General features: G+C 36.4%; 1 protein-coding gene across 3 annotated transcripts in view; it reads right to left on the bottom strand.

Moving 5' to 3' along the window:
- Positions 1-751: 751 nt before the first annotated feature.
- The window catches only part of LOC130682128 (probable ubiquitin carboxyl-terminal hydrolase FAF-X), a 173,747-nt gene continuing 148,763 nt past the window's right edge, over positions 752-25,735 (bottom strand). For all 3 annotated transcript variants that reach the window (XM_057496259.1, XM_057496261.1, XM_057496260.1), the window contains 13 exons: positions 19,623-19,796; positions 17,061-17,202; positions 15,475-16,213; positions 14,954-15,077; positions 14,119-14,344; positions 13,522-13,651; positions 5,932-6,117; positions 5,300-5,520; positions 5,123-5,211; positions 2,819-2,975; positions 2,481-2,696; positions 1,990-2,085; positions 752-981 (listed from right to left, as the gene is read on the bottom strand). In XM_057496259.1, the coding sequence (XP_057352242.1) occupies positions 841-981; positions 1,990-2,085; positions 2,481-2,696; positions 2,819-2,975; positions 5,123-5,211; positions 5,300-5,520; positions 5,932-6,117; positions 13,522-13,651; positions 14,119-14,344; positions 14,954-15,077; positions 15,475-16,213; positions 17,061-17,202; positions 19,623-19,796 (2,641 nt within the window). In that variant the 3' untranslated portion in view covers positions 752-840. The remainder of the gene's footprint in view (positions 982-1,989; positions 2,086-2,480; positions 2,697-2,818; positions 2,976-5,122; positions 5,212-5,299; positions 5,521-5,931; positions 6,118-13,521; positions 13,652-14,118; positions 14,345-14,953; positions 15,078-15,474; positions 16,214-17,060; positions 17,203-19,622; positions 19,797-25,735) is intronic.

Genomic DNA, 25,735 nt, shown 5'->3' with positions numbered 1-25,735 from the left:
TAGCAAAGTTTTGCATAGTTATTTTAATATCTTAAAATTTCTATTTTTAAAACTTTCACATTTTCAAATCCCATAAAAAGAATGAACTGACAAACATTGAAAATAAAGAATATCTGTAACTAAAAACTGCTTGTTTGTTACATATCTCCCCTGATTATATTTTTTTCTTCTGTAAGACATAAAAACGCTTGGCAAACAGCTCTTTTGGGGGTTAACTGCTGTCATTCAGGTAATTTTGTCCTCAGTGGCTACACAAACTTACAGCGCGACATGCTAATGTTGCCATTAGCATAACTACACATTTTAGAATGACTGAAGTAGTGACAGAATAATAGGGCAATGAAAAATACCCAGGAACAATGTTATATACCCGTTTTTCCAGCATTATCCATATTAATTCAAAGGCTACTTATTAGCCTTAACAAAGCTGCTATAACTAAAAATCAACAAGATACTACTGGTATGATTGATAATGGATGGGCTCTTTTGATCCAATTGCTATGAAGATATACTGCTTGCAGAATGCAGCAGACCTAAGAAAAATTCTTGTTTGTAGCTGACTCCTAATCCAAAATTTTTTCTTGCTTAAGAGTTCACACACATTAATATACTATATACCCTTTACCATTTACATATTAGTACCAGCCATTTATTACAAAAGACTGCACACTTTTCCTACAGGTGGCTTATATATTGACAGCAAATTTCTGAAAATAAAACAGTGAATATACTTTCTATAGTAAATGATTTTTCCAGTTTTAAATACAAGCCAGACACAGAAAAAGTCTGGACTGTAAGGCCTGAGTGTGTGGTTAAAGGAACCAGTTAAATACGGGTGTTTCACTGATCCTTTATTTGAGACAGGGATACTTCTTCATTGCCTCCTTCATAATTTTCTTGTGCTTGTTGACCAGTTTGCTGGTAGCTGTTCAAGGGATGTGCTGCAGGCCCTGTATATGGCTGACCATGCACATGATTACTCTGCGGGTGAAAGAGACCTGTAGGTTAAACTTTTCACATATCACAATCAAATAAAAAGACGTGAGCTGAAGTTTGTATAAAAGCAGATATGTCTATTTCTAGGAATTTATCTTTAAAAAATACTGCTCATGCAGTAATTAAGTAGCTTAGAAGTCTATTTCTGAATTGCTACAAGTACCACTATGACAAACAATGTTTTGAGAAAAAGCTACACATGAATCTGTGAGGTTATGACAGAATATTATTTTTCCTCTCACCAAGAAAGTGTTTTGACACTGTTTTTTCACCAATGCCTCTGATAACAGAATTGGTTCCTCTAAGTGTGGTCCTTGATTAGCCCTACCAAAATCAGTGGGAAACTTAGAAGTTTCCCACTTCTAAGTGGGAATGAAAGTTAGAAATGAAAAGTGTTGCACCACACTCACTCCAACTGAATAAAAAATTCTGAAGGTGGGACATAGCAACGTCTATTTCTAACAAAGCCTTTAGGTGATTCTCAGGAATACCTACTGTCTTAAAAGATCTGAATTGGTCATGTTTGTGGTTTAAACTCAGGACCATCCTCCTAAAACTTATCCCCAAAATTTTATTTGGGAATGAACATTTGATCATCTGTGTTTCTCAGCGAACCATCTATTAAAAAATCAAAAACTTAATAAAAAATACATTCTTAGTGAAAATCAGTCCTGCAGCAAAACCAATCAAGACTTCCTTAACATTTCTTTGATAGTTATGAATTTTATGTTAATGTAAAACATCACCCATTTTTATTAATTAAGGCCTGTGTAGTTGGCAGAGGAAATACCACATGGGCAGACAGAAACATGCTCTTTCAACCCAGTAACTCCTCATCATCTTGGCAAGCTATTCTAGATAACTTGTTACTACATAACATTACAACTAGTAAGTTACAAAACATTTAAGACAAATAAATGCTTTTAAGTAAAGCACAAAGAATTGGTTTAGGGGATAAAAATTAAAAACAAAAATACTCCGACTCCTATTTACCTGCTGATAGTGAGATCCAGATGAATTAGTATATAATGGGGCATCTTCTGCTGCAGAGGACTGATGCTCATCTGGGGTATCTTGGTCTTCTGGATGCTAGTTTTAAATATTTAAAAGAGATTACAAGTTTGATTATAAAAGCAACTTAAATTTATTTTTATTCTACCAGTGAGACAGTTAAAAAAAATCTAAAAAGCTGCCATGTTTAATGTTTTTTCATTTACTGTGATAAAATAACTTGCAGTTAGAGAAAAACTTTTAGATTATCCTAAATATGTTCTTAGACAGTTTCACAGCAATTTCTCCAAAATATAGAGAACAGAGGAGGTTAAGCTCTGTTGATGACTTAAAAAAAAATCAATCACCACTAAACACTAAAACAAACAAACTGCAACACATATTCTTTACACAGTAACATGGCCTATAAAAAATTACTTTTCTTTCTTCCATTTCTATTTGCTGTCCATTGATGGCTTTTATTTATTTTTTACCTCCTCTGGACAGAATTCACAAGCTTTTTCGAGTGTCATCCTAGCACTATGTGACCTCCGTAATAAATAAGAACGTGATGATGTTTTACTGCTTTGCACTGGAGAAGACCAATTGTTATCACTGCATTGAGGGTTGCCAGTGTACGGTATTTTTTCAAGTTCACATGCAAGCCATTCCACTGCACAGATCCACTTTCTTATAAGATCTCCATTACCCTTCAAAAGAAAATAAAACTATTCAAGCAAAAGAATTTGGAATAATTTCTGTGTTAATTTAAAATGCAAATTCCAAATTTCCATGATTCCAGTTACTACAAAACTTAAGAAAAGACTCTCACCTTTAATATTTGGTAAGCAACAGGACAACTGCTAAACAGAGCTACAACACATTTTATACACTGATACGCTCTTTTTTGATAGTGATTTTTAGAGCAATGGATTATTATAAACAATCCATCTCGATCATCTGGGATTCCTTTAAGAGCATTACAAATTCTAAAAAAGAAGAAAGAAGATATAAAAATTTGTGACAGGTAGTAAACATTTGAAGCCTACTGTGCACCGTTCAGCACACGTTTTTTTTTTGAAGTGTCGATCTAATCTAGTTAACTCTCTTAAGCTTCGGTAAACTCATTTACTTCTTGAGAAAACAAGTACAGAAATAAAAAAGCAGCCACATATCCCAGACTTATACTCAAGTTGGGAAGTTGGCTACCAGTCCGACCTGAGAATTTGAAGTCTTAACAAACTGTCATCAATCCAAAATGCTTTTGCTATAAGAATACCAATGCTGCATTGTTTTTATTGCAGTTATCTACAAGTATGTCTTATCTTCATGACTAGAGAATTGTTTTGCTTTGAATCAGATCATTTTTAAAAATTGTATCTTGGAGTGCAAAGTGAGGTTCTAGTGACTACAAAGTGATATCACTTGACAATACAAAATTAACTAGAATTCTCTTCCTTAGAATACACATATGGTGGGTAAAGCAATTTTCACTGGCAAGAGTAAAATCTGATTCATTTGCTATTGACAAATGATTGAACCTCAGTTCCAGCCAAATCTCAACATAACATTTACCTTGGCAATTTAAAAATCAGTTATGGGAAAAACACACCTTTTCGCTTTGCAACAGTACCTGGAGAAAGTTATCTAAAAAAAAAAAATCCTTTAATTTTACTGAATAGAGTATAATTGTATTCCCAATCAAAACCAAACATGTGTGTATATGCATGTGTAGGCTTGTTTGCCACAAACATGTTTATAATGTCAGTGGTTTTTCAACCTAATCATTTCAGACAAAAAAATGTAACATGCATAGGCACTGTTTATTTTGAAACACGTGTAGTATATAGTTTTTTCATTCATGTTTTAAATGATAATGAAGTTGACAACTCACTATTTCTGACATAGTATCATCAGTGCAACTGCTTTCATATACCTTGTAATCAAATACTGCCTTTCCCTTCTTGTTCTGTTGACTGTAACAGTGTCTGGCACATAGTAGATACTTTGTAAATATCTCTTAAATAATGTCTACTGAATAAAATACATGTTCATCATACAAAACATTTATTTCAAGCTTGTGCTCATAATTCCCTGTCAATTTGTACCCAAAAGCCCACCATTTCCCACATTAACCCAGTATTTATACTTTTACGATCACTTCCTTGGTAGAAAAAAGAAAACCAGGTGTGACTGATGAGTTTTAAGACATACATAAATTACACAGTAAACAACGTAAGTTTAGAAGCTCTTTAAAAAAAACAAAAGAGCTCATTAAAATATATCCCTTAAGACTTATCAAACTGTCTCATAACACTGAAATAGGTACTGAGTAATATATAGTGGTAGCTTAGAAATTTTAAATTTTAGTTTCATGGCAACTAGTTTTGGTTAATGCTATTTTGACAAAACTGATTTGTTTGAAATCTATGATGGTGAATTAGGTGACAATTTGAAAACTAATTAATTCAAGAATCTTGTATTTTCAGTCCCCCTGAAATTTAGTGATCTATCTTTTAAGCACTGTGTTCTTATACAAACTTTAGTTTTTCCTAATAACTAATGTGACAGTATGTATACATATTTGTTTCCTATATGAAACTATTTACTTCCTATATTAAACTAGTTTCATCAGTGAAACTTGCAGGCTGAATTTTAGCACAATGAACACACATAGGAGGAATTCTGGAAGGAAGTCTGAGGCCTTTTAGGAAGCTAACAGTTCTAAAAACTCATATTAACTCCCCATATACTAATAAGAGAACTAATATGCTGGGGATTATTTTTAGAAAACAGTATTACCTAGTATAACCAATTAAGAAAATGAGTGCAATGTAATCCTACAATATTAATAGAACTTAAATACTTACAAAAAAAACCAATTCATTTTCTTTAAATAAATTAAAGAAAAAAACTAGTATTAAGTATGAAACGACTAAGAGAAAAGAATAAAAAATGGACCTATATTGAGATGGGTGCAACTGCTCCTTCATTTTTATGACATCATCGTATGTTTTTAAAGGTAAAACATTTAATAGAGCTTCAAGGAGTAAGAATGTATTTTTCTACTGGCAATTCCATTCATTTCTAGAATCATAAAAAATGTACTTATTCTGGTAGCAGACAGAGTATGTACCTGAGAGTCTGCCAGGAATCCTCAATCAGTAAAATCTGCAAAAGCATATCCAAATATGGCTGAAGTTCATAGGTGTCTGAGGAGGCAACCTAAACATAGGTAAAGTATAGTTGAATTACTTATTTAAAGGAATAGTGAATCAAATTGTAGACATCTGAATGTTTATTTTCCTTTAACCTGCCAGAGAAGTTCACTGAGGACAGTAGATGAGAACTGAGGATTCTCCCAGCAGCAAAAATGAAGCAAGCTGATGGTTTCCTCTGAGTCACTACAATCTTCAATAATTTTCTTCACGTAACTTGTTCTCACAAATAAAATGTCCGCCACATTCTGCTGAATTGGCATTATAGGCTGTGATAAATTAGGGTCACCAAAAGGATTTGGAAGAGGAGGATTACCTAGAACAGATTTGTCATCAATGAAAAGCCAACTGACTTCTTTGCAGACTTACAATACTGAATTTTATTTCTAAACTGGCAAGTTAAATTAAATTTCTAAGCACAATAAAATGATCAGACAGAGTTAAGATGATAAAGACGCATAACTAAATGCTGACATTGAAGGAAAAAAACCTAGTTACGATTCTTAATGCAACCATTTCACAAATAAGGAATTTTTATCGTAGTAAATTATAAAAGGTTCTCTTTTAAACATGTGAGAAAATTAATGGTTTAAGATATAATATACCCAAAGCATGGATCTTCACTGTTTTTTGTTTTTATAAATGTTCAGAATTTTAACTAAGTGCTATATAGGAAAGTAGCATTATTTTTGAACTACTGAAGAATGGATGGAACATTCCACTTTACCATTGATTGAAGACTGCATCCTTGATGAGACATTGCAACAGCGGATCAGCTGAGCTACTACTGAGTATAACTCGCCTAATTCAGCATATTGATACTTGATTGGAGGACCTGGCCCTTCATCTAAAGACACAAGCATAAAGGTAGCAGGTACATCCAATTTCAAGAGCTGTGTCTTTTCTGTCATACCTATAAAAAAAAAGGAGAAAAGTAATGTGTAGGAAAAACAGAGAAACCAAAACAATTAAAACGACAAGTGCTGCATTATTGAAAAAGTAATTAATATAGCCACATACTATTTTTATGATTAAAGCTCATCCCATTTATTTAGACTGCAGAAATACAGATGGAATGCAGAAAAAACAGAAAATACATTGACTTAGTCTAACTATGGAGTAGTGATCATGACTCTGGCATTCCAATTACAGAGCCCTAAGGGAAAAGTAGCTTTTTTAGGACTGAGAGTAGGGGGCTAAGATAGCAAATCTCAACAAAGAAAGGTAAGATGATAAAAATAAACTAAATAAAATGAGAAAAATATTTTGTAAACCTGCCTCCTCCCCCACCTTCCTTCATATCAAAAAAACTTCTTGAGGAAAAAAAGCATCTAGATTGGCTGTTCCTACTTTCCTTATTTTCCCCTTCCTCATGCCCATTTAATCTGTCCCAAACTTGTTGGTTTGAAATGCAGGAACAGCTCTCACACTTAACTACCTTACTCTTCTTGAAACGCTTTAGCTTTGTATTCCCTTGCCCTCATTTTATTTCTACCTCTCTTTTGAAAACTTCTTACTTCCAATCTACAGTAATGCGTATCTTTATGCGGGTTTCAAATTTTGGATATCACACTGTTTTGTGGTCTTCTTAGATGTCCAACACTGTCAAAATTTAACCTGCTAATCTTCAAGTCACATCTTGGACTTGATAAACCTCATTAGTACAGTAGCCCTTTCATCCTTGGTGGTTACATTGTAAGACACTCAGTGGGTGCTTGAAACTGTGGATATACTGAAGAAAAAACCAAAGTGTGGCATCTGTGTGTGTGTGTGTGCGCGCGCGTATGTGTCTGTGCACACGCGCGCGCCTGTGTATAAAGTATACAGGCATATCTATGAGGAAGTTTAATTTGTAAATTAGACATAGTAAAATAACAGTAATAGGACATAACAATCGTACTGTAATAAAAGCTGTATAATATGGTCTCTCAAAGTATTTTACTGTACTCTTCATTCTCCTTTTGATATGAGATAATGAAATGCGTGTGTGATATGAAATGAAGGTGAATGATGTAGGCCCATGACATAGTGTTATGCTTCCCATTGACCTTCTGATGCTACGTCAGGAGGAGGATCAAATCACATGCTTCCCTGGCTGAGGTTGGCTTCTGGTAACTGAAATTGCAGAAAGTTTTCAAAACCACAGATAATGGGCAACCAGTGTATGCTATAGTGGTTCTCGATGCCCTCATGGTAAAGCACAGACTGTCTAACAAGACTTGCCGAGAGAGCATGATTATAGCATTTTGCGAGTCCCTTCTGCTATTTTAAGTCACAAAGTGGCCTTCAATATCCAATGACCCAGGTCTTTCCATCTACCATTTACTCTGTTTACCAACCAATTCCTATACCACCTTCTCTAACAAGCCTTTTCTTACTCTCTAAGCATAGTTCAGATATTCCTGGCTTGTATTTCACAGCACTTTGCATTTTCTGTTGCATCATGTAATACTTGTAATCCATTAATATTCTTCATACATTGCTGTATTCCCAGGACCACAAAAAGAGTTCACAAATTCTTATTTGACACTCAAAAAGTTCTATGAAGTTTTTTGTAAGGTTGGTGTTATGGCATTTCTGGCAAAAACCTACCTTGATTAGACATGTGTTATCTTTTCCTTTATCCATTACCCACTGATTGCCCAGGAATTAAAATTCATTATATATCACAGAAATATTTATATGATTGACTGTAGGGTGCTGACACATACTTCCTTGGGGGATGTCACAAGTATGGCAAATGCACTGTTTCACCTTTTTTAAAATCTAAAAAATTCTGAAACCTCAGAGAGAACCAAGATGGCGGCGTGAGTAGAGCAGCAGCAATCTCCTCCCAAAACCATATATATTTTTGAAAATACAACAAATACAACTAATCCTAAAAGAGAGACCAGAAGACACAGGACAACGGCCAGACTACATCCACACCTGCGAGAACCCAGCGCCTCGTGAAGGGGGCAAGATACAAGTTGTGGCCCGGCGGGACCCGAGCATCCCACACCTCAGCTCCCGGCGGGAGGAGGAGAGTCGGAGCGGGGAGCGAGAGGGAGCCCAGGACTGCTAAACACCCAGCCCTAGCCATCCGCACTGGAGCGCAGACACACAGTGCATGCTTCGGGTGCTGGAAACTAGGGAAACAGGACAGTTAAGGCCTGTGAGCGGGTCCCCACAGGCGGCGCACCCGGGACAAAGAAAAGCGAGTGCTTTTTGAAAGTCTTATAGGGACAGGGACCCCACAGCTGGACGGAAGCGCCCTGGGACAGCTAGTCAAGCAGCTGCGAATCCCAGGGAACTTTGGGCACCTGACCCCCTGCAGCGCAGCTCGGAGGCCCCTCACCGTGGTAAACAGCCTCCCGCCTGTTCCACCTCTGACGCGGCTCCTCCTCATTGGAGCAGCAGCCCGAGGCAGGCCATGCCCACAGCAACTGCAGGGCTAAATAAACTCCATAGATGCTTCTGATCTCAGAAGCCCCGTCTGCACACAGCTGCCCAGCACAAGCCGCTAGAGGCCACTGTTCTCCCAGGAGAGGAAGGCCTTAAACTGGCAAGAAGGGACTTTCTCTTACCCAACACACACGCCAGCTCCCCACAAATACATCTATCACCATGAAAAGGCAGAAGAAATTGATACAGACCAAGATCACAGAGGCAAACCCTGAGAAGGAGATAGACCTAACCAGTCTTCCTGAAAAAGAATTAAAAATAAAGCTCATAACCATGCTGATGGAGCTGCAGAGAAGTATGCAAGAGGTAAGGGATGAAGTCCGGAGGGAGATTACAGAAATGAAACAATCTCTGGAAGGATTTATAAGCAGAATGGAAAAGATGCAAGAGGCCATTGATGGAATAGAAACCAGAGAACAGGAATGCATAGAAGCTGACGCAGAGAGAGATAAAAGGATCTCCAGGAATGAAACAATATTAAGAGAACTGGGTGACCGATCCAAAAGGAACAATATCCGCATTATAGGGGTACCAGAAGAAGAAGAGAGAGAAAGAGATAGAAAGACTATTTGAAGAAATAATTGCTGAAAACTTCCCCAAACTGGGGAGGAAATAATCCACAAGACCATGGAAGTGTACAGAACTCCCAACAGAAAGGACCCACGGAGGACACAACACCAAGACACATAATAATTAAAATGGCAAAGATCAAAGACAAGGACAGAGTTTTAAAGGCAGTGAGAGAGAGGGAAAAGGTCACCTACAAAGGGAAACCCATCAGGCTATCATCAGACTTCTCAACAGAAACCTTACAGGCCAGAAGAGAATGGCATCATATATTTAATGCAATGAAAGAGAAGGGCCTTGAATCCAGCATGACTATCATTTAAATATGAAGGAGGGATTAAACAATTTCTGGACAAGCAAAAGTTGAGGGAATTTGCCTCCCACAAACCACCTCTACAGGGTATTTTAGAGGGACTGCTCTAGATGGGGGCACTTCAAAGACTAAACAGATGCCACCAGAGAAAATAAAATAACAGCAAAGAAAGCAGACCAACCAAATACTAACTAAAGGCAAAAAATAAAATCAACTACCCACAAAAGCAGTTAAAGGAAGCACAAAAGAGCACAGAATTAAATAACCAACATATAAAGAACGGAGAAGGAGGAATAAGAAGGGAGGAAAAACAAAGAATGACCAGACAGTGTTTAAAATACCTCAATAAGTGAGTTAAATTAGACAGTAAGATATTAAAGAAGCAAACCTTGAACCTTTGGCAGCCACGAATCTAAAGCCTATAATGGCAATAAGTACGTATCTTTCAATAATCAATTTAAATGTAAATGGTCTGAATGCACCAATCAAAAGACACAGAATAATAGAATGGATAAAAAAGCAAGACCCATCTCTATGCTGCTTACAAGAGACTCACCTCAAACCCAAAAACTATAGGAACAAAGAACGACTGAAGGAACCAAACAGCAGCAGAATCATAGAACCTAAGAATGGACTAACAGCTACCAAAGGGAAAGGGACTGGGGAGAAAGGGCAGGAAGGGAGGGATGAGGGTGGGGAAAAAGAAAGGGGACATGACGATTAGCATATATAATGTGGGGGGGCACGAGGAGGGCTGTGCAACGCAGAGAAGATAAGTAGTCATTTTACAACATCTTACTGCGCTGATGGACGGTACTGTGGTGGGGTTTGTGAGGGGGATTTGGTGGGGGGGGGACCCTGGTAAGCATAGTGCTCTTCATGTAATTGTAGATTAATGACAACAAAATTAATTAATTAAAAAAAAATTCTGAAACCTAAACCCGTATCTAGCCATAAGAATTTAAGATTAAGATGGACAATCTACACTCATTTATGGCAGTGAAAATTGGCATTAGATTATACCATGGGTCAGCTGTGAGCAGCTTAGGAAGCAGTATCTAAAATGGAAACGGAGTAAAATAGGATTTCTGTAGTCCTTAAATTTGTAGTTTTGCATAAAAAAGGATTAAAACAAGGATGTTATTTATATTTGGTTTGTGTTTCAATTATATGCTAATTCTTCGAAATTTCAACAAATTTCAAACAATACGCTAATTATTTGAATCAATTTCTCATAAAAACCTAAAAATATGTATTGCAAAACTCATATCTAGACTACACCAGAAAAATTAGGAACTCTGAATTGCTGGTACACCAACACCTAAATCACTGACATTTAAATTTATAACTCAACTATAACAAATTCATTCTTTCCCTTCTTAATAAATTAAGAATAACTTAAAACAACACTGAAAATACTACAGAATTTCTTATGTACACTTGTGGCTATCCATCCATTCATTCAACTGTGACTGAGTACCACTATGCCGACTCCTGAACACAGAAATTTGCAGTCTAGTTGGAGAGGAAGACAGTAATACCTAAAACTACCAAAATACAATGGTACACAGCATAACACAGTAACACAGTGTAACTTTTTAGGTAAGCATGTGAAACCATAGAGAAGAAATGCACCGATGCTGTGAGAAAAAGCAGGATCCTGTAATATGCTATTTTTGAAAATTAAAATTATTAACTGATAGTGTTCCCAACAGGAGAATTGAAGTGAATAATGTGTGTAATATTATCCATGATTTTATCTTAATTTTAGCAAAACACATGTACAGGCCAACTTCTTAAATGACAAGTACCAACAAGTAGGATCCTTTAATATCCTCAGATGGAGCCGAGATGGCATGAAACTCACACCATGCTCCTGGCTAGGGAGAATTAATATTGTCAAAATGGCCATCCTGCCCAAAGCAATATACAGATTCGATGCAATCCCTATCAAATTTCCAAGAGCATTCTTCAATGAACTGGAACAAATAGTTCTAAAATTCATATGGAACAACCAAAGACCCAGAAGACCCAAAGCGATCCTGAGAAGGAAGAGTAAAGGGGGGGGGATCTCGCTGCCCAACCTCAAGCCCTACTACAAGAGCACAGTAATCAAGACAATTTGGTACTGGCACAAGAACAGAGCCACAGACCAGTGGAACAGAATAGAGACTCCAAACATTAACCTAAACATATATGGTCAATTAATATTTGATAAAGGAGCCATGAACATACAATGGGGAAATGACACTCTCTTCAACAGATGGTGCTGGCAAAACTCGACAGCAATGTGTAAGAGAATGAAACTGGATCACTGTCTAACCCCATACACAAAAGTAAATTTGAAATGGACCAAAGCCTGAATGTAAGTCACGAAACCTTAAAACTCTTAGAAGAAAAGATAGGCAAAAATCTCTCAGACATAAACATGAGTGACTTCTTCATGAACGTATCTCCCCAGGCAAGGGAAACAAAAGTAAAAATGAACAAGTGGGAGCATAAGAAGCTGAAAAGCTTCTGTACAGCAAAGGACACCATCAATAGAACAAAAAGGTATCCTACAGTATGGGAGAATATATTCATAAATGACAGATCCAATAAAGGGCTGACATCCGAAATATACAAAGAGCTCACACACCTCAACAAACAAAAAGCAAATAATCCAATTAAAAAATGGGCACAGGATCTGAACAGACAGTTCTCCAAAGCAGAAGTTCAGATGGCCAACAGACACGTGAAAAGATTCTCCACATCGCTAATCATCAGAGAAATGCAAATTAAAACTGCAATGGGATATCACCTCACACAAGAAAGGATCACCACCATCCAAAAGACAAAGAACAACAAATGTTGGCAAGGTTGTGGAAATCGGGGAACCCTCCTACATTGTGGGTGGGAATGTAAATGTGTTCAACCATTGCAGAAAGCAGTATGGAGATTCCTCAAAATGCTCAAAATAGAAATACCATTTGAGCCAGGAATTCCACTTCCAGGAATTTACCCTAAGAATGCAGTAGCCCGATTTGAAAAAAACAGATGCACCCCTATGTTTATTGCAGCACTATTTACAATAGCCAAGTAATGGAAGCAACCTAAGTGTTCATCAGTAGGTGAATGGATGAAGAAGATGTGGTACATATATACACAATGGAACATTATTCAGCCATAAGAAAAGAAATCCTATCATTTGCAACAACATGGATGGAGCTAAAGGGTATTATGCTCGGTGAAATAAGCCCGGTGGAGAGACACTAGTACCAAATGATTTCACCCATGTGTAGAGTGTAAGAACAACAAAGAAAAACTGAAGGAACAAAACAGCAGCAGAATCACAGAACCCAAGAATGGACTAACAGTCACCAAAGGGAAAGGGACTGAGGAGGATGGGTGGGAAGGGAGGGATAAGGGTGCGGAAAAAGAAAGCGGGCACTACGATTAGCATGTTTAACTTGTGGGGGACACGGGGAGGCCTGTACAACACAGAGAAGACGAGTAGGGCTTCTGCAGCATCTTACTGTGCTGATGACAGTGACTATAATGGGCTTTGTGGGGGGGACGTGGTGAAGGGGGAAGCCTAGTAAACATAATGTTCTTCATGTAGTTGTGGATTACTGATACCAAAATAAAAATAAAAATAGCAGAATAAAAAATACATATATCTTTCCCGAGCCCTAGGAATTTTGATTCATAGGTGTGGGATGTGGCCTGGGAATCAGTAGTTTTTAAAACAGCATTAAGAGATAAAAATATGAGTAAGACAGTTTCTGAACTAAGGTTAGATCAATTATCAACAGAACAAGTACACAAAAATACTTTACTGTACAAGATGAGAAGTGCCATTAAAGAGTTATACAGAAAGTCTGAAGTGGGTTTTAAAATTTTAAGTACGGAATACTACTTCTGTCTAGAAGATATTAGATCTCATTACTTCAATTAAAATGCTTTCATCAAATATGAAATAATACAGCAAACAGAATTATGAGAAGTGCTTACCTAAACTGGCATACATTACAAACAGACTGAAATACTGCTGTAAATGATGGCCATGCTCTGAAACTTCCCTTCTCAGGAGATTTAAGACTGCCCTTAGTAAGTGGTCACTCAAGCTTAAGTTTTCACAGGCCTGTAAAAGACAAAATATTTTATTGGCAACAAGCTCATATATGTAAAGCTGCATCACTTAGACATGTCAAGAGAAAAATTATTAAATATAGTTGTCTCAGAGAGGGAATGAAGAACTGAGGATTTCACTATAGAAGCTGAATGATGTTGTTACTGCAAAAAAAAAAACCCATGTAGATAAAAAGGTAACTTGAAGATTTAAAATTAGCCATCGTAAAAATAAACCTTAACTGAACATACAATCGGAAGCCTACTATATAACTGCAAGTAACTGAATAAACAGAAGAAAGTTTCCTTATGTTTTAAGTTGCCCAATAATCATTATTCATTAATATGAAATACTTTCAATCAACTCAGTAATGCAGGCATGTATTAATTATGTTACACAAATGAATATGTTTACTTCTTTGATCTTGATAAAAAGAAACTTTATTCTTTTTGCATTATTAGTGAAAAGCTTTCAATTACCTGACTGGAAGGCCCCAGAGATGTAAAAGATGAAGGGCAAGGCCCATCTTGCAATGAAAAATGTGCAATAAATACTATAAGTTTTGCAAACGCATCCCTCACTTCGGTACTAGGGCACTCCAGAAGATATTCAGAGAAGCGATTTGGAACATTAAAAAGAACATTTTGAGCAAACCAAAAACGTACATTCTTGCAGTGATGGAGTAGAATGCACAGTGCATCATACCTAAGAGAAAAATATACGAGTATCAATTTTATTGACGTGCTTCTATTTCGATGGCTCCAGTGAACCAACAGGTTTCTATGAACCAAAAAAGATGTTCTTTACAATTAATTAGGCCTGAGACTTGGTCTAGTTCCTCAATTACAAAAATGAATAAATGAGAACTTGTGTAGGTAGATGCAAATCTATAATCAGACTCTTCCTGATTCAGTGATATTTCCTTAACAAGTATTCTGAATGACGCTGAAAATAGTTGTGAAATCAAGGTATTCTAATGTCCCCATCATTTTTACAATCAGAACCTTAACCTGAATAGTGTAACTATTTTTTTTAAATCTCTATTAAATACAGAATTCCATCTACAAAGATTAAAGCATAATGCTTTCATGATAAAATACACAAAAAATGAAATGGAAACAGGAGTCAATTTCTGAATATTAAAAGCACATCAAGCAATTGTATTTTGATTTTTCTCTCAACATTCCTACTAAGATTTTTATTCTATATTGGAAATTTGAAAAAGGATTCCAACAATAGGGAAAAGTAAAGCACCACAGTAATGAACCACACCAACTCTTAAGTTTAATATGAATAAAATGAATAGCTATATACCAATCACTGGCAGGGCCACGGACTATTTTCTTTGTGTGAAATCCAGTGGTGAAGAGGAATTTAGCTGCAAGTTGAATACTAGTCATACTTATTTCTTCTGCTTCAGGCAACAAGTGATCTTGTCCTTAAACACAGCACACATATACAAACAAATTTTTGTTTAAAAATGCTCCATGTTTAAAACAACTTAGCTAAAATTTTGTACTTATCTTAGCACTTCACCAGATCATATTTCAAAGCAATGCTTCTGTAACAAAAATAACTATTACAAATAAAAGCTCTTTTACATTTGTAGATACTGACAGACACAATTCAAAGGTATGGCAGCTTAAATATTTGACTCTGAAGTAATGAACTGAACATGCTCACATATTCAAGATGAAAATGAGACTAATGATTTTATGGGAAAAAAGGTACAAGGAAAGAGAAAAATATTAAACACATATTGAAACCCGGCAAGAAATCCTAAAAGTGAAATAAAAAGTATCCTTTACTAGTAAGAAGCTAAATGCCAGACTTACCTGGAGCAGGGCTTAAGTAAATACCATTACATGTAAGTAGTTTTTTCATAAACTGAAAATACTCTACAGTGTACTGCATTTGGTTATGCATGAATTGCACATTTTCTTTCCATACACTTCTCCCAATGGCTGGTGACATAATCTGATGGGATCTTGTGAGCTCTGATATATATCTTATCATTTCATCATCTTGGTCTATTGTGTCCATTCGTTCATAAAAAAGTATATAAGCATTCCACCACCTTTGCTGCTGCAGGTATGACACGCACTTCGTCATACGATCAAATACTTGTCTCACATATTCTCCACCAAAGCACTCATTTTTCATTTCTTCATCATCATCCATTTTACACTCTGTTACATCTCCATCATCAAATTTATACCAGCGATTTCTCTCATCTTTATCATTCCTTTGAATGATGTAAGAATAATAATGTCCAACACTTGCTTGACCACTGTGCACAAGCACACCCACTAGTCTGTATTTTGCGCTTACTGCTGTCTCACTTTCAGACTGCACGTCCTGTTTTATCAATTGACTGTCTGGGTTTACATTATCTCTTTCCAGCTTTGCAACACCTGGTACTGTGTAAGGTTCCATATCCAGTTCTCGTGGAAATTCAAAATAATCATTGAATTTAACTGGACAGTCTCTTTCCCAGTCATAGCCAAATCGTTTCAATTGGATAGCAAGAACAGGAGGTAATTTTTTAATTAGCAAGCGCTTTACTGTATCAACCTACAAAGAAACAAGGAATATACATGCATGTTTTCATAATTCAAATAATAACTAAACAACAGAATTTAAAACTTCACCATCTATCTACATTTACAAATAGATGACTAAATGATGATGAACACAAAGCCACCTGTCACAGTGACTTATTCAAAACATTTATACTAAAACTAAAAATACCTAGTCTCTCATTTGCTGAGAACTACAAAAATTATGTGACACAGAAACCAATTAGCACCTGGTTCCTTAATGTTACTATCTGTCCGATGCATACTGCTGTTGGATCATGTTACATTTTTGATGTTTTACCTTTACGACAATGAATAGGATCTGCTATGAGCAACTGAAGAAATACCGGGAAAGACATTTATTATTTATCATACCTGTATATTCAAAGACATGTTATGGACTGATCCTACAAACTGGTTAAGTTGCTCTATAAAATTAGTTGGCTGGGTCTAAAAATCAGACCTGGGTTTAAAGCTTAAGTGGGTGTGAAAATGTTATGTAACCAAATAAAATCATGTCAGTTCTTTTAAAGTTCAAGAGTAACCTGAAGAACGAAAGGGGAAACTACTAATACCAACTCTTCAGGTTTGAGTTCACTGGTAATTTTGACTTCTAAAATTAATCGTTCAATTGAAATGGTTTTTCTTGACAACTGGCAGCATTTATAGTATTGTTTCTCTGATAAATCTTTAAATCATTTATCGCTTTGAGTACCTCCCTGCTACCACCATTAACAAAGCATAGATAGAGCAGAAGTAAAATTTGAGGTTAATACAACTTGACATTTTTTAGTTCTTTCAAATACAATCATATTTATTTAAAAAAACTATACAATACCCACTTTTTTATCACATTTTTCACATCGATATGCATTTGCACCTTCTAATAAATCTCCTTTGATATACTGTTCCAAAGAATCAAGCAGGTTTTGGTGATTTCTAATGTCTACATTCAGAGTTGTAAAAGATTCTTCACATTCATATCTAAAGATACGTAAAACAATCAAATGGATTTATTCCTTAAGTTTCTAAACATTATCTTTAGTTGCAAACATTGCTAAAAATGTTTGCAGTATTTACTACGTCTCAAATTGGATATTTACTATGTCGTAAGTTTACAGTTATCTTTTACTGAACACTTTGTTCTGGACAATGTATTCGATTCTTTGCACACACTATCGTTCAGTCATCTTCATTAAAACCTGTTAAGAGATACATATCTATCCCTATCAAAAAAGACAGGCAAACTGGGCGGGAGTGGGAAGAAGGTGCCAAAGACTAATTTAGTATAGTTTACAAGGCAGAGTAGTGATTTGAAGACAGCCTTGTCTGGTCTCATTATGTAAGTTCTTTATATTCTCTCATACTGTTATCTGTGTGGGTAGTAATTTGTGACAAAGTTAAGGATTTATCAAATTTAAAAAAGAAGAGACTATTCATGAAGTGAGTTTTTAATTGTTCCTGCATTTCTCTAATAGATAATGCAATAGCAGCTAGTATTCATGGCATTTATATGCCAGATTCTAACCTACTGTACACATTCAAAAATCCGACCAACATTTGCTTCTAGTGTTGTGTTCTGGAGTCGCAACCATTGGAAGAGAAAAGTAATGTGAAATAGACAGTCAACATCCCATATTGAGGTGATTTTTTATAATGGGGATTTTGAAAAACTTCTGATGGCACATGCTAATAAACTCAGAAAATGGGAGGTAGAGAATACAATACAGTCTCACTCATTAAATTCATGTATCAAAAAAATATACCAAGTGCCTACTGTGTATAAAACGTAAGGGATATTACATGTTTGACATAGCACTTCCCATTTATAAAGATTTATAGTATGTAACCTAGATTACAAACATTGTAATTCAGAAAGAGAAAAAGAAAAAAGTATACTAATAGAACTATTTTTGAATGGCATATTATACATACTGTTACTATGACAGAAACCAGCCCAGAGGAGGAAAAAGAAGTCTTAAAAGATAAATGGGATTGACGGTTTCTTCTATAAAACTTAAAGGGTGCTCTAGAAAAACACATCAATGCTCTGTTACATTAAAAAACATGGGAATCTTGTATAATCCTAAAGTAAGAAAAGTTTAGCTGGAAGTGTATGTAATTTATAGTTTGAGTATTTTCACTTAGCAGAGTAAAGCAATAAAATTTAGAAGTAATTTGACAATTGAATAAAAAACTGACTACTAATAGGATAAGGGGACAAAGAGTTGGATAGTTTTTATTGTCCACCTAATGCAAAATATCTTTCGTAAGGACCAAAAGTTGGTCAAATTAGGTGAGTGAGTCTCCCATCTTCCAAATGAATGCTAACTAACATGATAAAGAATTTTCATTTATGTAGTATTATTTTTCCCAAAATCATTTCTACATCTTCAAAAGAACTCGCTCTTCCACTCACACCCAACTAATGTCTATAAAGTAAAAAGGATGACTCAACATTACTTCTACTGGGTTGTAGAAGACACCATACTTTTGTGGTTATTTTCATGAGAAGGATTTCAAAACATTGTATGAACATAACAAGTGCCAAAGTAAAACTTCTACACAATACAAGTGTCTGTCCACCAATGAACTCTGTGAACGGGACTCTTATAACTGAGTTACATGTATTTATTTATTTATTTTTATTTTTATTTATTTTATTTATTTATTTATTTTCATTAGGAATGATTAGTGAACCGATTTCTCTATTACTTTGTTTAACAATAAAACTTCTACACAATAAAAGTGTCTGTCCACCAATGAACTCTGTGAAAGGGACTCTTATTACTGAGTTACATTTATTTATTTATTTAATTTATTTATTTTTTATTAGCAATGATTAGTGAACCGAATTCTCTATTTACTCCAAAACACAGAATGTCTTCTCAACTCTTGCTAAATTTTTTGATGCAAACATATCCAACCATCTCAAGAATGACAAGAATACATAGAAATTTTTTGTAATTTAAAAAGTTGACTTTTAAATTGCTACCAGAAATTATGCTCCAGACATGCCAGTTATTTTCTACACATACTGTATTTAAGATATTTCAATTATAGTTTTAATATAACACAACAGGGAAATATAGTTATAAGTAATAACTGCAGATTTATGGAAAATGCTATGTTATACACTAGGATATGACAAGGCAAAGAAGAACATATGATAAAGTAGTTAAAAAGTCAATAAACCTCCTTAGAAAACAGAAGCAAATGTTACTGAAAAGGAAGAAACAAAGAACAGAGTGCTAAAAATTAAAACACAGAGATGTAATTCATTCACAGTCCTAGGCAGTTAGTGATAATTGCCACAGCCTGCTTTCATACAGTTAAGAACTAGTAAAAATTTTATTAAAGACTACACTAAAAAGCACATACTAAAAATGTTAATTAGCACTTACCTATGTGGACAGCCTTGGCAAATCTTCTGATCAGCAAAGGAACCTCCTAGGACTTGACTTAACATAGCTGGATGTCCTAAAGCTTTTAAAGCTTCATCTAAACTATCCACCAAACAATGAAGAAACTCTACGGCATCATATTGTTCACGTAGATTAATAAGTTTACCCCAAAGCCTAAGAAGAAGACGGAATAAAACAGCATTTTACATCCCCAGAATATTCACATTTTACTTTTCATTAACAATGAAAATGACAATGATATAAACAGAGTGATTTTTTTCAAATTGAGAGAGACAGGTACATCTGATTCTAGAGTGAGTGGATTTGAAACTTAGGCCAACCAATACTGAAAAACAATACCACGTGTGTGTACACAAAATGAAAATGAGTGCTGCTAAAAAAAACCCGGTCATACTGGATGGTATTAGTAACATTTTATATTTTATGTTCATGTTTAATATTTACAGAATACAAGAATAGAACTAGAACTATATTTTTAGCAAAAGACATAGCAAAATGTTGAGTTTACTAAGGTTTATTGACTGTGTGTGCATAATGTGCCTTCATAATCCTAAAACCTGCTTATTAAAAAAATTAACTTACAATTTACATACAGTAACATTCAATCTTTTTGGAGCACAGTATGTGATCTAGTATGTCACTTTCACCAAATGAAGACAGTTGTATAATGGTCACTACAAGGAAGACGCCAAACCATATATCTCAGTTCATCCTGCCAAATTTACTATACCATGTCAGTAGTCAGAGCATTCCGTATTCTTTAATTTCTTAAAACCAACTGTTTTTTAAACCTTTACAGTAGCCAGTCAAAATAGTGCTTTCAAAGATATTTAACTTAGTTCTTCCAGTTTTTCTTGTACGAGTGATTGCATCTCTTTTCCCACCACACTTATCTGAAAATTAACTTTACTTAGAGAGAGCTATAGTACCACATAATAACTAAATTTTCTTCCAGGTTTGGAGGATTTGAAATATTTGTAGTAAGGAAATCGCTCTCCTTTTGAAGCCTGCGTAAACTTCTTGGGGGTGCTAGTCATAAACGTGAAGATGATGAGAGCTACTGGATCCGAAGGCTAACGTGAAAAGTAGCAACCTGATTTCCCCCATCCCTACCCCAGCAGAACTAGCCCTTCATGGTCTAAGTCATCGATGACTCCTGAAAACAACAGTGGCTTCTTGTTTAAAATGGAACTGTACCTGCTAGAATAATGTGGCAAGAAAAAATTGCTTTGTTTTTCTTATTAGCCATCCACACTGTAGTAATGGGGCTTCCTGAAGTGATTACTGGAAGACTTTTTCTTAGGAGACCGAATTCTCACTTTAACAAAAGGCTCAGAAGGCTGGAGTGACGGTTATCTTCCTTCTTTTGTACTTCAAGTGCTCATTTTATGCGGTTTTTAACAGGTTTGTTTCCACTGCAATCCCTTAGTGCCTTTCTAGCAACTGTACTTGTTTCTGCTTCCTATCTGTGAATGACCAAGGGCTTAATTGCGGTTCCACCATTTCAAACAGTTCTCAGAAGATTCTTCACTTGCAAGAGTTGGGATGAGGCCAGATGAAAAATTATTTGCCAAATATTCCATCACTGCTAAATCACTCTGTTCTTTCAATTTACCAGTCTAATTATGATGTCTGTTTCCAGTTTTTCTATTGCCATTTGATGCCTGTCTGCTGATAAAGCTGGAACACTTTCAAAAGGAATGACTTTGGTAGAATAAGGTGCTTTGTTGTGATTAGAATGTGTCGTAAGTGATTCAGTCAAGGTTGTCTCCATGAGCTCAGGAAGTAACTACAGCCAAATACCCTAGTGACTGAAAATATGAATAGCTGATAACAGCTGTTACCTATATCAAGGTGTAGCCAGATACTACGGGCAAACAAAGTTGCAGGCCTCCAAAAGCACAAATCCCAGAGCAGCCAATTCTAGCAATAAGGACTTAACAAGGACATGGGATCAAGTAAAAAAAAAAAGTTTTCTCTTCTGTAAAATGGAAGGAGATATCAACACTATGATTTTATGTTACTTTGGAAATGAAAAGTGACATGAAAAACACAGCCTGATTAAGAGAAAGGATGCAGAGCTTAGGTCTGCATTCAAAAAGTTGTGAAATCTTGGGAAAGTCACCTCAGCTCTCTGAGCCCCAAATTCCAAATCAATGAGCTGACACTGTGGCTCAGCTTTATAAATTCCTTTTCAGCTCAGAAAGCCTAGGATATCCAGTCTAGGGAAAGAACCAGGCTTGTCAAGGTATTAAAATAGGCAAAACAGTACAGCATAGCAGATGGAATTAAGGGAGTTCTCCTGTTTATCTGAAACTTTGCTCCATTTGACATTTCTCAACCTCTTAATTGAGAATGTACTTAAGTTCTCAGTACCTAACCTACAGAATGGACATATTAATTTCCTAACCTACAGAATGGACATATTAACAACATCTACTTCACTGCGCTGTAACAATTTAGTGAATTAATACACAGAAGTGTTTGGAGCAAAGTTTGGCATATAGTTAAGTATTCCATAAATGTTATCAATCGGTAGTACTTGTTGCAAAATAGCTGTTTGAATCACCTGATTATATATCGATGTTTTTTGAAAAATAAGCTCAGTGAGCAGATTTTTTTGTCCTTTCCAGCCGCTTATGAATAGGTGGCTAGAACATCTACAGTGCTGCCTGTAGTAACACTGTGGGCCAATACCTGCTGGCACAGAGAAGACAAAAATATAACCAGTGAAGAGGAAGAAATCTTATTAAGACTGACAAGAGATGGGATATTAAAAACTGAAAGTTTATGTTTCAAGCACTCCAAACCCTCTTTCTCATACTAAATATTTTGACCCATCACACATACGACAAGATGACAAGAGATCCCCATGCTGCAAAAAGGGCCTACAGAACTTCTGCCCATATTTGTCATTTGCTTTTTGTATTTTTTTTTGAAGTTCAGTTGGCACAAATCTTATATTGGTTTTAAGTATACAACACAGTGGCTGAAGAGTTACCCATATTATTAATTTGCACCCTGACTAGTGCAGTTACTATGTCTTGCAGTTGATTTGTTTAAATTTGTTCACTGAACCATGATTACTCTGAAGTATGCTGTTTAGCCCCCATGTGTTTGTGGGCTTGTCTTTGTTGTGTAATTTATTTCTAGTTTCATACCATTGTGGGCTATGAAGCTGCTTGATAAAATTTAAAACTTTCTGAATGTATAAAGGTTCTTTTTGTGGCCTACTATGTGGTATTTTCTCAAGAGCATTCCTTGTACACTTGACAAAAATGTGTATCTTGCTCCTTTGGGTGGAATATTATGTAAGTATCTGCTAAGTCCATCTGATCAAGTGTGTTGTTCAGTGCCTCTATGTCCTTATTCATTCTGTTTAGTTTATCTATTGATGTGAGTGATATGTTAAAGTCTCCTAAGATGAAGTGTTATGATCTATATCCCCCTTATATCTGTTAGTATTTTAAAAAATATTTAGGCGCTCCTGTATTTGGTGCATATTTATTATTTACTTATTTAAATTTTTTATTAAGGTTTTATTGATATACTCTCTTACAAAGGTTTCACATGAAAAACAATGTGGTTACTACATTTACCCTTATTAGCAAGTCCCCCCTTACCCCAATGCAGTCACTGTCCATGAGTGTAGTAAGATACCACAGAATCACTATTTGCCTGCTCTGTGCTACGCTGTTTTCCCCGTGATCCCCCACACCACGTGTACTAAACATAATACCCCTGAATCTCCTTCTCCCTCCCTCCCCACCAGCCCTCCCACACCCCTCCCCCCTTGGGTAACCTATTTTTTGTTCCTTCAGTTTTGCTTCGTTGCTATACTCCGTAAATGAGGAAAATCATCTGGCACTTCTTTTCCCACCTGGCTTATTTCACTGAGCATAATGTCCTCCAGCTCCATCCATGTTGTTGCAAACGGCAGGATTTCTTTCTTTCTTATGGCTGAATAGTGCATACATATTTATAATGGTTATATGCTGTTGGACTGAGCCCTTTATCATTATGCAATGTTCTTCTTTGTCTGCTACTTTTTTGGTCTTGAAATCTACTTAGTCTGATACAAGTACTGCCACTCCTGCTTTTTTCTCTGTGATGTATCTTTTTCCATCCCTTCACTTTCAGTCTGCCTTTGGGTCTGAGATGGGTCTCCGGTAGGCAGCATATAAACAGCTCTTGTTTCTTTCTCTCTTACGCACTCTTTGAATTTTTACTGCCATTTTAGTAACTGTTCTCTAGTTGTTTTCATACCTCCTCTCTGTTCCTTTTTTCTCTCTTATACTGTTCTCTTGTTATTTGATGGTTTTCCTTGGTGTGGTGACTGTATTTCTCTTTTGTAATCTTTTCTGTATCTATTATAGGCTTTAGGTTTGTGATTACCAGAGGTTCAAGGGTAGCTTCCTAACTGTGTAATGGTCTACATTAAGTTCATGAGTGCTCTGTATGAAACATATTCTAAAAGTACTTTTTTCTTCCTCCTCCCTTTACATTTTATATATTAGATGTTGTCATCTGCATTTTTTGTGTATCCCTTGACTGATATTACATATTCTAGATTTTACTACTTTTGGGTTTTCCTTTTTTCTTTTTCATTTCAGACTTGCTTGGATAGTAATGGGTCTACTACCTTTATTACGAGTTTAGATAAAAATACTTAGCCTTCAGAACACTTGTATCTATAAAAAGTCCCTTTGACATACTCTGTTAAGGCCAGTTTAGTGGTGATGAATTCTTTCAACTTCATTTATCTAGGAAATATTTAATCCGTGCTTTAATTCTGAACGATAGCATTGCAGGAGAGAGGACTCTTGGTTGAAGGTTCTCTGTTTTAATAACTGGATGTTTCATGCTACTGCCTTCTGGCCTGTAAAATTTCTGCTGAGCCATCTGGTAGCTTCTGTATAGCAAATGACTCCAACAGCAGAACAAAAAAGGCAGCTTACAATATGGGGGAGCAGATTCAGAAACAATCCAAACAATAAGGGGTTAACATCCAAAATATATAAAGAACTCATAAGGTTCAACACCAAAAAAATCAAATAGAGAGGAGGAGCCAAGATGGCGGTGTGAGTATGACAGTGGGAATCTCCTCCCAAAAACATATATATTTTTGAAAATACAACAAATACAACTATCCCTAAAAGAGAGACCAGAAGACACAGGACAACAGCCAGACTACAACCACACCTGCGAGAACCCAGCGCCTGGGGAAAGGGGTAAGATACAAGACGCAGCCCGGCGGGACCTCAGGCCCCTCACCCCAGCTCCCGGCGGGAGGAGAGGAGTTGGAGCGGGGAGCGAGAGGGAGTCCAGGACTGCTACGCACCCAGCCCCAGCCATCCGCACCAGAGTGCAGACATACAGTGCATGCGTGGGGTGCTGTAAACTAGGGAAGCAGGACAGTAAGACCTGTGAGCGGGTCCTGCAGCCGGCACCCCTGGGACAAAGAAAAGCGAAGGAACTCCGGGCGCACTAAGCCCCTGGGCAACAGCTCTGAGACCCTTCACGAAGGTAAACAGCCAAACAGCCCCCCGTCCACTACCCCTCCGAGGCCCCGCCATAGCAGAGCAGCGGCCTGAGGCTGGCCACGCCCACAGCAAGGGAGCTTTCTCCATACGGGCCGGGCAAGATACAGAGACCCAGTCTACACGCAATTGCCCAACACAAGCCACTAGGGGTCGCAGTTGTCCCAGTAAAGAAAGGCCAGGAGCGAGTGGAAAGATTCTTGGCTCTCCCAGCTGACAGTCGAGTCAATAGCATAACCACTGTGCCTATCAACATGAAAAGGCAAAAAAACTCGATCCAGACAAGACTAACCCAGACATCTTAGACTTCTTCCCCTGAGAGGGAACCTGGGGAGATAGATTTAACCTATCTAACTGAAAAAGAATTCAAAACAAAAGTCATAACCATGCTGATGGACTTGCAGAGAAATATGCAAGAACTACGGAGGGAGAATACAGAAATAAAACAGTCTCTGGAAGGACTTCAAAGCAGAATGGACGAGATGCAAGAGACCATCAATGAACTAGAAAACAGAGAACAGGAACACAGAGAAGCTGATGCAGAGAGAGATA

The sequence above is a fragment of the Manis pentadactyla genome, chromosome Y, assembly GCF_030020395.1.
Source record: "Manis pentadactyla isolate mManPen7 chromosome Y, mManPen7.hap1, whole genome shotgun sequence".
Taxonomy (NCBI): domain Eukaryota; kingdom Metazoa; phylum Chordata; class Mammalia; order Pholidota; family Manidae; genus Manis; species Manis pentadactyla.
The sequence above is the reverse complement of the archived record's forward strand: the minus strand, read 5'-3'. Positions and strand labels throughout refer to the sequence as shown.